Source organism: Hyperolius riggenbachi, chromosome 9 (genome assembly GCF_040937935.1).
Source record: "Hyperolius riggenbachi isolate aHypRig1 chromosome 9, aHypRig1.pri, whole genome shotgun sequence".
Lineage (NCBI taxonomy): Eukaryota > Metazoa > Chordata > Amphibia > Anura > Hyperoliidae > Hyperolius > Hyperolius riggenbachi.
This window is the reverse complement of record NC_090654.1, coordinates 272,906,342-272,921,596: the sequence shown is the minus strand read 5'-3', so window position 1 is coordinate 272,921,596 and position 15,255 is coordinate 272,906,342. Positions and strand designations below refer to the sequence as shown.

The window sequence follows — 15,255 nt, the reverse complement described above, 5'->3', positions numbered from 1 at the left end:
AAAAAAAAAAAAAAAAAAAACTGGTGAGATTGTGGGTTTCATATATGCACAGGCATGTGCATGAGCCCCTGAGCTGCAGTTTGACCACCACCCAAACACCTCCTAGTGTCTTCTCTCCATCGCCGGGGGAAAACCTGTACGCTATGACCCTTGTCTCATATACATGGCGTCAGTACATGAGATGGGAATCACAGGGTACAAGCGCCCCTGAGAGAAATGAGACCAGTACAGGCGACCCCAGAGGGGGTTAGATCAGCAGGGGGGGGGGGGGGGGGAGCCAGCTTAAAGCGGACCTGAACTCAGAACTTCCTCTCTGCTCTAAAAGCATAATAAACTTTAAAGAAAAACACTTCCTGCTTTCATGAAAGCAGGCATAGAGTTAACACCCTGTGTTTACAAATGACCTGTTCTACTGAGGCTGCTGAGATTCCTGAGCTGACACAGCTGAGAGATCAAATTACAGTTGTGATTAGTCACAGGTGAGGGGGAATTAAACAAGCTGAACTATCTAAATAAATACAGGATGCATTTATGTATGTTTTCCTTCTGTCCTGTGCAAGAGTTCAGTTCCGACTGATTCGATTATTTATAGTAATCATACCTTATTTTCACAAATCTATGGGAGCTTTTATAAGCTTGCAGATTTCCATGAAACACTCACCAGCGATGACGGTAAAGTCAGCGGCCACATCGCACGCTATGAAGTCCCCATTCGGGATAAACTTCTTCACCAATTCCTTCACTTTGCCAGTCCCCAATTCATTTCCACCATCCCCGATCCCTGACAAGGAAATACAAAAATACCAGATGAGTGACGGACCTCACGCAGGGTCTGCCGGGGGGCCCTATATAGATGGGGAGCTCCTATAGAGAAAAACCCAAGATGAGTGCCGGACCCCATGCAGGGTCTGCCGGGGGGCTATGTATAAAGGGTGGAGCTTTTATACAAAAACAAAAAAGGGGGGGCTTTTATACAAAAACACCAGATGAGTGCTGAACCCCATGTAGGGTCAGCCGGGAGGCCATATATAGAGGTAGGAGCTTCTATACAAAAAACACCAGATGAGTGCTAGACCCCATGCAGGAACTGCCGAGAGGCCATATTTATAGAGGGCAGAGCTTCTATACAAAAACACCAGATGAGTGCCGAACCCCATGCAGAGTCTGCTGAGGGAGGAGCCATATATAGAGGTAGGAGCTTCTATACAAAAAACACCAGATGAGTGCTAGACCCCATGCAGGATCTGCCGAGAGGCCATATTTATAGAGGGCAGAGCTTCTATACAAAAACACCAGATGAGTGCCGAACCCCATGCAGGGTCTGACGGGGTACCGTATATAGGGAGTGGAGCTTCTATAGAAAATCACCAGATGAGTGCCGAACCCCATGCAGGGTCTGCTGGGGGGAGGGGCCACATATAGAGGGCTGAGCTTCTATACAAAAACACCAGATAAAGTGCCGAACCCCATGTAGGGTCAGCCGGGAAGCCATATATAGAGGGTTGAGCTCCTACAGAAAAACACCAGATGAGCGCCAAATCGCACAAAGGGTCTGCCGGGAGGCCATATATAGAGGGAGCAGCTTCTATACAAAAAAAAAACAGATGAGTGTCGGACCCCACGAAGGGTCTGCCGGGAGGCCATATATAGAGGGCGGAGCTTCTATACAAAAAAACAGATGAGTGTCGGACCCCACGAAGGGTCTGCCGGGAGGCCATATATAGAGGGCGGAGCTTCTATACAAAAAAACAGATGAGTGCCAAACCCCACGCAGGGTATGCCAGGGGACCATATATAGAGTGCAGAGCTTCTATACAAAAACACCACATGAGTGCAGAACCCCATGAAGGGTCTGCCGGGGGGCCATATATTGAGGACGGAACTCCCACAGAAAAACGCCAGATGAGTGCCAGACCCCACGCAGGGTCTGCCGGGGGGCCATATATAGAGGGAGGAGCTTCTACACAAAATCACCCGATGAGTGCCAAACCCCACGCAGGGTCTGCCAGGAGGCCATATTTAGAGGGAGGAGCTTCTATACAAAAACACCAGATGAGTGCTAGACCCCATGCAGGATCTGCCGAGAGGCCATATTTATAGAGGGCAGAGATTCTATACAAAAACACCAGATGAGTGCCGAACCCCATGCAGGGTCTGACGGGGTACCGTATATAGGGAGTGGAGCTTCTATAGAAAATCACCAGATGAGTGCCGAACCCCATGCAGGGTCTGCTGGGGGGAGGAGCCACATATAGAGGGCTGAGCTTCTATACAAAAACACCAGATAAGTGCCGAACCCCATGTAGGGTCAGCCGGGAAGCCATATATAGAGGGTTGAGCTCCTACAGAAAAACACCAGATGAGCGCAAAATTGCACAAAGGGTCTGCCGGGAGGCCATATATAGAGGGAGCAGCTTCTATACAAAAAAAAAAACAGATGAGTGTCGGACCCCACGAAGGGTCTGCCGGGAGGCCATATATAGAGGGCGGAGCTTCTATACAAAAAAACAGATGAGTGCCAAACCCCACGCAGGGTATGCCAGGGGACCATATATAGAGTGCAGAGCTTCTATACAAAAACACCACATGAGTGCAGAACCCCATGAAGGGTCTGCCGGGGGGCCATATATTGAGGGCGGAACTCCTACAGAAAAACGCCAGATGAGTGCCAGACCCCACGCAGGGTCTGCCGGGGGGCCATATATAGAGGGAGGAGCTTCTACACAAAATCACCCAATGAGTGCCAAACCCCACGCAGGGTCTGCCAGGAGGCCATATTTAGAGGGAGGAGCTTCTATACAAAAACACCAGATGAGTGCCCGACCCCACGCAGGGTCTGCCGGGAGGCCATTTATATATAGAGGGAGGAGATTCTATTAAAAAAAAAACAAAAAAACAGATGAGTGCCTGACCCCACGCAGGATCTGCCAGGAGACCATATTTATAGAGGGCGGAGCTTCTATACAAAAACACCAGATGAGTGCCGATCCCCATGCAGGGTCTGCTGGGGGGCCATATATAGAGGGTGGAGCTTCTATACAAAAACACCAGATGAGTGCTGAACCCCATTCAGGGTCTGCCGGGGGGAGGCGCCATATAAAGAGGGCAGAGCTTCTATACTTACCGATCGTGGTGATGCCAGGAATGCTCTGCGCAGCCACAAATAAGTTGTCGATGGGATCCACCAAGTGTTTGATGTTTATTTTCCTGGCATTGTAATAATTGCCATCTGCGGCTCTTCCAGCTCTCTCTATGGCTACCAGGTGATCGAACCTGACACAGGATATAAAAAACGGTCACCAAGGAAAATAACAACTATTATACTTTATAATACAGCCACCAATATGCCTATCAGGACATGACTATGCATTCTTTAACTTGCTGAAGAAGATGTCAGTGCTATTTAAAATAGGGCTGCTATTTAAAACTGAGTCGGTACAAAAATTATCAGACTCCAACTCCTCAGTTTATGAAACCACTGACTCGGACTCCAGGTACCCAAAATGGCTCTGACTCCTTAGTCTAATACTTACTAGGGCTGTGGATTTGGTACAAAAATCATCCGATTCAGACTCCTCAGTTTATGAAACCACCGACTCCGACTCTTAACTCCAGGTACCCAAAATTGCTCAGACTCCAATTCCAAAGCCCTGATATAAAATACATAATAATAATATGGTAGGACATTAGACTATGACAGGATTAGCTTGTGAGCTCCTCTGAGGACAGTCAGTGACATGACTATGTACTCTGTAAAGTGCTGCAGGAGATGTCAGTGCTATATAAATACATAATAATAATATGGTAGGACATTAGACTATGACTATGGTAGGATTAGATTGTGAGCTCCTCTGAGGACAGTCAGTGACATGACTATGTACTCTGTAAAGTGCTGCAGTAGATGTCAGTGCTCTATAAATACATAATAATAATAATATGGTAGGACATTAGGCTATGACTATGGTAGAATTGGATTCTGAGCTCCTCTGAGGACAGTCAGTGACATGACTATATATTCAGTAAAGCGCTGAAGATGAAGTCAGTGCTAAATTAATACATAATAATATGGTAGGACATTAGACTATGACTATGGTAGTATTAGATTGTGAGCTTCTGTGAGGACAGTCAGTGACATGACTATGTACTCAGTAAACTGCTGCAGAAGATGTCAGTGCTATATTAATACATAATAATATGGTAGGACATTAGACTATGACTATGGTAGGAATAGATTGTGAGCTCCTCTGAGGACAGTCAGTGACATGACTATGTACTCAGTAAACTGCTGCAGAAGATGTCAGTGCTATATTAATACATAAAAATATGGTAGGACATTAGACTATGACTATGGTAGGAATAGATTGTGAGCTCCTCTGAGGACAGTCAGTGACATGACTATGTACTCTGTAAAGTGCTGCAGAAGATGTCAGTGCTATATTAATACATAAAAATATGGTAGGACATTAGACTATGACTATGGTAGGAATAGATTGTGAGCTCCTCTGAGGACAGTCAGTGACATGACTATGTACTCTGTAAAGTGCTGCAGAAGATAGACACCCCCCTATGTTACTGGTTGAGGGAGAATAGCTGGCTCAGCAATAAAGCTATGTAAAGTGGTTGCGGTTGTCCTGTAGATCTCTCTGACCTGGGGGAGTTCGGGTCTCCATCCTTGCACAGGAATCTCACAGCAGAATCTGCGGAATCGTCTTTGTAACATAACAGGGGCACCGGATCTCTCAGCACTCCTGCACAAAAATAACACAGCAATTACAGTGATTGTAATAAAGCAAGGACCATAGGATCTCAACAAAATGGAACTAGAGGTAAATAGTATATTTATGACAAAAAAATTACAATAAAAAGGAGCAGTTTGCCAATCTCTGTTATTTACAATATAGTGCAGTTTTGCTTCATTTACATTGTTTGATGAGACACAATGTAAGACAATAATGGTATGGTTAAGCTGCCCACTGCAAAAATTAACACATCATTGATCCTCACTATTGCTCAGTAAGGCTCCAACTTCTCCTTGTGGTTTCTTTATTACTCCAAAAGTCTTCTTTGCCTTGGGCACCACTGCGAGAGCAACAAGATGCCTATTCCAAAATGGCCACCTCACCCCACCCCCAAATAGAGGTACTATGGGAAATTAAGGAAAGGGGCTATTATTGACAGACAGGACCACTGTGGGCTTTCATTGACCTTGACCAGAATCTGTGGAACAGCCAACCGCAGAATGGCTGGAACTCTTGCAGGGCCAGATTGGGGAGAAGAATGCATCTGGAGCACAGAACAGAAGGGACAAGGGATCGCCTGGAGGCCAACTAGAGAGGCAAGTATGTGGTTTTACCTTTACAAGACTTTTCATGCTAGCTCAGAAATCCATAACTTGGCCTGAACAATTTTACCAAGTGCAAAAAAATGAAAAAAAAATATATACACCTTTGTGCAGAGCAGAAGCATCCAATCAGAGCAGAATATACCCTTGTGGAGAGCAGACACACCCAATCAGAACAGAGTATACCCTTGTGCAGAGCAGAAGCATCCAATCAGGACAGATTATACCTTGCTGTATGGCGCTCTCCAAGATGCCCCTGTGCAAATCCAAGGCACGCTCATCTATCACCATGGCAACCTCCTTCCCCAGAGACTGCAGTGTCGCTGCCATGGCAATCGCTCCAGGGGGTCCATCAGTTTCCTCTGGGGGTTGGTGCTGGAAGTGGGTGGGGAATCCGGTGGTTATCAGGACAGATTTGGCGTGAGACAGAGACAGGCAGGACTTCAGCAACTCATCTTCAACCAGAAGGTTCTTTATTCCCCGATCGCCTGGAAGACAGTGAAATATACGCCAGATATTAGGAAGCCGATTGTTTCTAAAGATAAACTCTGCAAAGGCAGGAGAGGCAGAGTACCTGCATGGATAATTCTGAGGCCTTGCAACACTGTGGTCTAAGGCCTCTTTTCTAGGATAGTCAATGAGATACAAATCATTTCAAGTTGATTCAGCATTATTCAAATTGTGTACAAATGTATGCAGCTTAAAAATGAAACAATCAAATTCTGCTCAGGTAAAATTTGATTGGTCCATGTTCAAGTTGCATAGTTTTGCATACAAAATGTGCATAACCTACATCAACTCGAAATTGACATCTCAATGACCATGCCTCCTCTTTTCCATGAGCAGCTGACATGGTGAATTCAACTCCTGTCAGCTGCTTCAGGCAAACTGGCTCTGCTCCGGGTCCCGTTGAAAGTGAACCCAAGATGAGAGCAGAGGTGTAACTAAGGTTGGTGTCAACCGGTGCGGAAATTCATGGTGTCACCCCCTCTTACCCCTTGAACCTCCAACCTCACTATGCAGTAACGTTGGTTGTTATAGGGGGGTGTTAAAATGATCACCATGTGGCCCTGGTGGCCTCTGAACTCTGTTATCAGCTCAACAAGGAGCAGCCAGAATGGAGAAGAGCAGGAGAAAGAAGTACAACAGGCACTAGCCTGGTCTATATTTACATAGCTTACTCCACTCTCCCTTAGCCTGGAGCGTGCCGTCATCCCCCTCTGCTAGTGACACCTGGTGCGGTCCACACCTACCGCACCCCCCTAGTGACGCTACTGGATGAGAGTGATATGGAGGCTGCCATATTAATTTATTTTCAACAATAACAGCTGCCTGGCAGTCCTGTTGATCTTTTGGCACCAATAGTGTCTTGAGTCAAAACCTTGAAACAAGCATGTGGCTAATGGGCTGAAACATCTGGTGTGCATGCTTGTTCAGGGTCTATGGCTAAACTTATTAGAGACAGACAGACAACTTGCATTGGTTAAAAGGAAATAAATATGGCAACCTCCATATCACTCTACGCTTGGGTTCCCTTTAAAGGACAATTGAAGTGAGAAGAATCTGGAGGCTTCCATATTTATAACCTTTTTAAACAATACAAGTTGCACGGCAGCCCTGATTATCTATTTGGCTGCAGTAGTGTCTGAATAACACCAGAAACAAGCATGTACCTAATCTTGTTAGATCTGACAATAATGTCAAAAACACCTGATATGCAGCATGCTTGTTCAGGGTCTATGGCTGAAAGTATTAGAGGCAGAGGATCAGCAGGATAGCCAGGCAACTGGTATTGCTTAAAAGGCAATAAATATGGCAGCCTCCATATACCTCTCACTTCACGGATACGGTTTAATCGTGATTTTACTACCCAGAAACTTTAGTTTGTGAGTGTGTGTTGAGAATGTCTCTTTGTCACTCTAAAACTGTCCATACACTATTCAATTATCCCTTTATCTTGTTTTCGATTAATATTACAATTATTGTACATCTAAAGACAAACATTTTGGATAAAATCTTTCAACTGGTTTTAGCCCTTAATATCCATCCGTACATTGATTGCAGATGTTTAAATCCACATCAATTTGCGATCAAGTAGATGTTTTGTCTAATTGGGCAAAAGAAAAAAAATTAAAAAAAAATTGTACCCTAAAGATGCCCAAAGACAATCTCATCACTGGTTTGCTAGAATAATCAAATTATTTATAAAACAAGACAATTTCTTTTTCATCAACAAAAACTTATTTGTTTTTCTTTACGTACTTAAAGAGACACTGAAGCGAAAAAAAATCATGATATAATGATTTGTATGTGTAGCACAGCTAAGAAATAAAACATTAAGATCAGATACATCAGTCTAATTGTTTCCAGTACAGGAAGAGTTGAGAAACTCCAGTTGTTATCTCTATACAAAAAAGCCATTAAGCTCTACGACTTTCAAAGTCGTGGAGAGGGCTGTCTTCTGACTTTTATTATCTCAACTGTTATTGAACTATTTACTTTTTCTCTGCCAGAGGAGAGGTCATTAGCTCACAGACTGCTCTGAAAGAATCATTTTGAATGCTGAGTGTTGTGTAATCTGCACATATTACAGAATGATGCAGTGTTAGAAAACACACTATATACCTGAAAATAAAAATATGAGAATATTTTTTTTGCTGCTAATCTTCTAGTAATTATTCATAGTACACAACCAATTCATTATATCATATATTTTTTTTCGCTTCAGTGTCTCTTTAAAGTGGAATATAACCCAGTATTTCTTCTTTACTATAAAAGATTATTTACAGCATATAATATACTAACTAGAGATGTCGCGAACCTCCGATTTTCGGTTCGCGAACCTCCGCGAAAGGTTCGGTTCGCGCAAAAGTTCGCGAACCGCAAAAGACTTCAATGGGGAGGCGAACTTTGAAAAATAGAAAAAATTCTGACACCTGGAAAAATTATAGAAAACATGTTTCGAGGGCTCTAATACCTGGAGGCAGACATGATTCAATGAAATACACATCAATAGTCCCAGGCAAAAATCTAGATTTCACATAAGCCCCTATTTTAGGCCTTCTTCCTCCCTCCTACTCTTCTACCTATTCCCTCTCATCTGCCAGGGAATTCCAGTATTTCAAAAACCAGCTTACATACCGTGACGGGGATTTGAACCCAGGTCTCAGTGTATGGTAGGTAACTAACATATCCATTATACCACCAACACTACTAGCTGAAAGTAGCTGAAAGTAGCTGAAAGTAGCCTAGCATGTACCATTTATGCTCAATGCAAGAGAAAAATTAGACAAGACAAATAACATTTATATCACACTTTTCTCCTGGTAGACTCAAAGCAACAGAGCTGCAGCCACTAGGGCACACTCTATAGGCAGTAGCAGTGTTAGGAAGACTTGCCTAAGGTCTCCTACTGAATAGGTGCTGGCTTACTGAACAGACAGAGACAAGATTCAAACCCTGGTCTCCTGTGTCAGAGGCAGAGCCCTTAACCATTACACCATGCAGCCACTGCTTACGGATATGTAGCCAGACATGGCCTTGTCTTTTGTGTTCAACAGTTGTCAGCCAGTCTGCCAGAAGAAAAGTGTGATATAAATATTATTTGTCTTGTCTAATATTTCTCTTGGTACATGCTAGGCTACTTTCAGCTACTTTCAGCTAGTAGTGTTGGTGGTATAATGGATATGTTAGTTACCTACCATACCCTGTCGCGGTATGTAAGCTGGTTTTTGAAATACTGGAATTCCCTGGCAGTTGAGACCCTCCTCCCTCCGGTAGGAGGTAGGAGGGACCCACAAGAGGCTAATTAAAATCTCCCTAGCAGAGTGTGTAGCAGCTGTCCCTTAACTAATTAGTGTAGGCAGACAAGTGAGTCAAATGGTATAAGGACCTTGCTTGGAGGAGGGAGGGGGGCGGGCCTCCAGCATTGAAAGCAGTGTGTTTTTTGCAACAATGTGTCTGCTGACTGGGTCAAAGTTTTGCTCAATAGAGCATTATGGGGCGAATCGAACTTCCGGGAAAATTCGCCTTTGGTAGGCGAACGCGAACCACCGAAGTTCGCCTGGAACCGTTCGCCGGCGAACCGTTCGCGACATCTCTAATACTAACACAATGTTTTTTTTAGTAAAACAGCATTTAAAGGGTTACATCACACGACTGACTTTTTCTCCTGCAGGGGCTGCACATCTGAACTGGTGATTAGCTTATCTTCTATATACATTCTTTACTTGATACAATTAAGTAAACATTCTCTGGCTGTGCAGACACTTATGCTAATGAGTCCTGAAGTGAAACACAGGTCAGAAAACACTGATGGCTGCATTTAAAACAGAATTACAACAGTTATGAATAAAATGCACCAGCAGCTTTCAAAGTAAATAAACTGAACTTTGGGAAGTTATAATTTATAAATTAATTATAATACTTGTGCACGAAAGCAAATCTGATAATTGTATGGGTTATAAAAAGTAGGAAAACACATTTTTGTTGAATATTTTGTCAGAGTTTTAAACCGCTTTAAATGAAGATAGTCGGGCACAACGGGCTATTGCTTGTGATGACATATGGTATGTGATTGGTTACAATTTAGCTTTTGATCAATTAATATTTCTAAGACTACATCACACCTGCTTTAAGGGGAAATGGAAGAACTTGGGTCCCCAAGTGCTTCAGAAGAGCGGATCCGTACTGCGTACGTGCGTGTCTGTCCTCCCGCATGCACGGATGCTCCCATCTTTCAAGAGCTTCTGCATCTTTCCAAGGAGTCCCAAAAGGTGTGTAAATGTAATGGCAGAGGAAGGTGGAGACTCAGAGACGATCAGGAAAGCTCTATGGCAGTGTTCCCATGGCCGGATTTCAGACACGGCCACAAAGGCCATGGCCTAGAGCACCAGGAAAGTAAGGGGCGGTCTGTGGGCAGCTGGGAGGCAGTACCAGTTAGCCTACCAAACATTTACCCTGTTACACAGAGTTTGCACATAGTGATGGGCATCTACCAACAGCCGGATCTGGCACTCAGGGGATGAAGGGGCAGCAAACGTGCACTAAGAATGATTTCTGAGCTACCAGTCACTCAGTGAATGTGCCGCACGCCAAGAACTTAAAATGTAATCCTTGCCATCATGTCCCTAACTGTCCTCAGAGGATCTTATAATGTAATTTCTGCCATCACTTCACCAACTGTCCTCAGAGGAGCCTACAGTCTAATCCCTGCCGTGTTGGGGGGAAGTTTAGGATGCTATTGGTCCGGGGATAGTTGGTGATAGTGGGCCTTGGGCGGTAAAAAGTACAAATCCGGCCCTGAGTGTTCCCAATACCCCAACCCTGTCCTCAGAGCCCACCAGCAGTGCATGTTTTGTGGAAATCCAGAGAGGTAGTTAATCAGCTCTGCTGAGACACTAATTACCTCACTTGTGGTAAGGATAGTGTAATGGTTAAGGGCTCTGCCTCTGACACAGGAGACCTGGGTTCGAATCTCGGCTCTGCCTGTTCAGTAAGTCTGCACCTATTCAGTAGGAGACCTTGGGCAAGTCTCCCTAACACTGCTACAGCCTATAGAGCGCGTCCTAGTGGCTGCAGCTCTGGTGCTTTGAGTCCGGCAGGAGAAAAGCGCGATATAAATGTTCTGTGTTTGTTGTTTGTGCATGTTTGTTGTTTTCTGCAAAACATGCACTGTTGGTGGGCCTAGAGGACAGGGTTGGGAAACTCTGCTCTATGGGGCCCAGAGCCTTCCCTCTCCATAGGCAATTATCTAACTTGCTTCAGGTTTACATTACTTACCTTACGTTGAATTATTTTGTGCTTTGATAAAAGTTTAACTACACAGTACAAAAAAATAGATTCTCAAGGCAGTTTTTGTCCTTTGCATGTGACAGAGTCCTCCCCAGCACATCTACCTGGGTCTACTCCAATGATTTTCTCCAGCATTCGGATCTTCTCCGCCACCAGCTGTGAGACCAAGCTGTAGTGCAGAGGCTGGGAAGAGATCCGCGCCACCAGCGGGGTCTGATCAGCGCTGGATTCCGGAGCGGCTTTGTTCTTTATGTCGGTAATGAACATACAGCCAGGGGAATGAGTGAACGCCAAGGGGGATTCTGGGGAAAGAAAGAATAAAAAAAGATATTAAAGTAACCCAGAGCTGAAGAAATTATAAAAATCGATACTTACCCGCTGCTTCCTCCAGCAACATAAATACAAGTGAGTCCCGTCCATGCATTCGCAGAAGCGGACCCAGATTGGACGCGGCTGAGCCATTTACCGGGGTTGATCGCGGGTGAACAGCAGACCGCTGGAGGTCAACGAGGGACTCACGCGTTTATGCTGCTGGAGGAAGTAGCAGGTAAGTATCAATTTTTGTAATTTTTTAGCTCTGTCACACTTTTAAAGCGGACCTAAACAAAACATTTTTTTAATTCAAAATATTTAGTTGCAGCACTCTGACACATACAAAGATAAATAAACACTCCTTCAAGCCTATGAGCATTTCAGTGCATGCTTTTCACCCTTCTCTTTTCATAACTAGGGTTATACAGGCGGCAGCCATTACTTCTGAGATTAGTAGGAGGTTTTAGATCATGGGTGTGTTTGTCATCAGCTACCCTCCCTCCCAGGGGCGTCATGTATGTGAAATCTCACACAAGCTGAGATCACCTCTTCTGTGACATCATCAGTAGCAGCCTGTGTTTTGTTTTTGTTTTTATCTCCTCCACCAGTCTGCCGGATTCTGTCCCGGCAATATGAAAGGAAGGGAGGGGTTCCTCCAATAAATGTAAAATATTTTATATTTGTCATCTTGCAGCTGAAAAAAGGCTGCTATTTATTATTATAATTTAGAAAATAGATTTTATTTATGAAATCTTGTATTCTTAATTTGGGTCCACTTTAACCACTTAAGGACCAGGGGATTTTGCACTGATCGGTGCTGCGTGGGCTCTACAGCCCGCAGCACCGATCAGGAATGTGGCAGGGCGATCAGACTTCCCCCCTTTTTTCCCCACTAGGGGGATGTCCTGCAGGGGGGGTCTGATCGCCGCCGGCTACTACTGATCTGCTTTCCCTCCCTCTCCCTTTACCTCTGACCGGCGCAGGACGGATATCCGTCCTGTGCCTGATAGGATAGGCTTCTGCCTATCAGATGCCGGCGATCCCCGGCCAATCAGAGGCCGGGGATCGCCGATCCACGTCACGGCGCTGCTGCGCAGCAGCGCCGTGTGATGTAAACAGCGGGGATTCCTTCCCCGCCTGTTTACATTATGCGTGCGAGCCGCGATCGGCGGCTCGCACACTGTTCACGGAGGCAGTCTCCGTGAACCGGCATGGAAAGGCCGCTCGATCGAGCGGCCGTTTCCATGCTATACCACTAACGACCTGCCGACGCCTATTGGCGTTAGGCGGTCGTTAAGTGTTTAAGTGAGTCTGAAGGGAAAAAATTGTACTTACCTCAGGAGGGGGAGACCTCTAGATTCTAAAGAGGCTTCCCCGGTCCTCCTCAGCAGAGGGAATCCAGCGCTGGCTCCCCTGAAAGTCCACTTGTCCCTGCTAGTCCCAGGCGCACTAGCGGCCTTCCCCCTGGGCTCCAGCGAAAATAGCGAATGATTGGATGCACTCTACTGCGCAGGAACAAACGGTCTGCGTCTGCGCAGTACAGCAGACCCGATTGGGCTCGGGCATTTCCACCAGCTGCCCGAGGGGAAAGCCACTAGTGTGCATGCATGCAGTTGCAATTGGTTTTAATATTGTTGGCTTTTGTTCAGGGGTCCCAGCGCTGGATCAACACGGGTGCCTGTAGGGCACAAAACCTCCATGACACTTCTGGCACCCAACTTTCCCATCACTCAAATAAATGGCTACATAACAGGAAGGGCAGTTTTTGTTACATTACAGACGATGACATCACGATACCTACTGCAGCTAATGGCGGCTTCCACACCGGTGACCCCACAAGCCCAGAAGACGGGGACGTCCCCCGCCTGCGCCTCCACTGGGTCTCCGTAATCAGTCTTCTGAAGGTCCTTTATACCCAGAAATCCTACGGGCAAAGAAATAGGAGAGAATTTTTACTTTCAGATTACAGTCATTTAAAGGGAAGGTCCAAGCAAAATAAAAAAATGGGCTTCACTTAGCTGGGGCTTCTACCAGCCCTATGCAGCCATCCTGTGCCCTCGTAGTCACTCACTGCTGCTCCAGTCCCCCGCTGGCAGCTTGCCGACCTCAGAGGTCGGCAGGCCGCATTGCGTACATTTTTACGCATTCCCGCTAGTGCAGGAACATTAACACATACATTTTTACGCGTTAGTGGTGCAACGCGTAAAAATGTATGTGTTAATGTTCCTGCACTAGCGGGAATGCGTAAAAATGTACGCAATGCGGCCCGCCGACCTCTAAGGTCGGCAAGTGTGACTACGAGGGCACAGGATGGCTGCATAGGGCTGGTAGAAGCAGTGAGTGACTACGAGGGCACAGGATGGCTGCATAGGGCTGGTAGAAGCAGTGAGTGACTACGAGGGCACAGGATGGCTGCAGGGGGACTGGAGCAGCAGTGAGTGACTACGAGGGCACAGGATGGCTGCAGGGGGACTGGAGCAGCAGTGAGTGACTACGAGGGCACAGGATGGCTGCATGGGGCTGGTAGAAGCCCCAGGTAAGTGAAGCTAATTTTTTTATTTTGCTTGGACCTTCCCTTTAAGTAAACCTTGGTTCTCATAAAACGTCTGCGCATTCCATGGACGATCTGTGAAATGCGAGTTTTCAGTGCATGTTAGGCTGCAGTCAGCTAGCAGCAGCTGACTGTCTGCAATGGGAATCGCAAGTGGTGTGTTGAACAATAGCGCATGCAGCAAGGTTTCTCCCCACATGCAGGAATTGCACTTAGGGTTCGATTCACTAAAGCGTGATAACACAGTTATCACGTGTTAAAGCTTTTCACTGCAAACCATTGTGCGTGCGTGTTGCGCGTGAAAAGATTAGTGATTGCGTGATAATTTTTAACGTGCGTATGGCGTTGCGCTTGACGCGATAAGCGTGCTGTTCACGTGATAATTACGGTTAAGAAGATTGGTACTGAAATCAGCAATGGTGCTGTGAAACATGTGAGTTAATTCAATACGGCGGAATTCATTGCGCGCGATATCCTTTACGCGCAGTGTGTAATTTAGTTTCCTGCTGTTTTCAATTGGACTATTTAGTGTGTATATAAAAAGATTTTTTTTTGAGGGGAGGGTTTTGTTCTACGCTGATCACGCGCAAAGTTTCAAGCGGATCGCGTGATGTGCTGTGTGCAGTTATAACGCGTGATCTGCATTCCATTCGTGTGATCTACAATATCACGTGAAATGTTTATAATGTGATATCCCGCCTTTGCGCACTAAGTCAATAGCTATCGCGTGCAAACCTTTGCGCACGTGAAATCGCGTGCAAAACACACACACACACACACACACACACACACACACACACACACACACACACACACACGTTGGGGTGAGCCAACAGATGGCAATGATTCTGTTAGTTATAGTGAAAGTCTTGTTTATATTTTTATTTTATACTATTTTACTATAACTGTTTTTGAGTTGTGGAACTAATCAACTGGATTTCTATTCATTCTTATGGGGAAATTCACTTTGATATAAGAGTGCTTTGGATTACAAGCATGTTTGCATGCTTCCGGAACAAATTATGCTCACAAACTAAGGTTCCACTGTATGTATCTTCGCCAGTGGCATAGCTAAGTAGCTACAGGCTCTGGTGCAAGTTTAGACTGGGCGCCCCCCCCCCCCCAAGAAATCTTTACATAATAATTGATACGGCGCACCAAAACCTGACAAGGGCAGGCGCAGTGCAAGAGGTGCAAGAAGGGGATGGGGAACAGTGTGTTAATTATTACCAATATTCAAAGTATCTATAGAAGTGAT

General features: G+C 45.4%; 1 protein-coding gene across 2 annotated transcripts in view; it reads right to left on the bottom strand.

Annotated features, from left to right (window-relative positions):
- Positions 1–15,255, bottom strand: part of DGLUCY (D-glutamate cyclase) — a 168,288-nt gene that overhangs the window by 125,939 nt on the left and 27,094 nt on the right. For both annotated transcript variants that reach the window (XM_068254588.1, XM_068254587.1), the window contains exons 6-11: positions 13,248–13,370; positions 11,239–11,436; positions 5,569–5,829; positions 4,649–4,748; positions 3,125–3,273; positions 662–781 (exon numbers count right to left, since the gene is read on the bottom strand). In XM_068254588.1, coding sequence (XP_068110689.1) covers positions 662–781; positions 3,125–3,273; positions 4,649–4,748; positions 5,569–5,829; positions 11,239–11,436; positions 13,248–13,370 — 951 coding nt within the window. The remainder of the gene's footprint in view (positions 1–661; positions 782–3,124; positions 3,274–4,648; positions 4,749–5,568; positions 5,830–11,238; positions 11,437–13,247; positions 13,371–15,255) is intronic.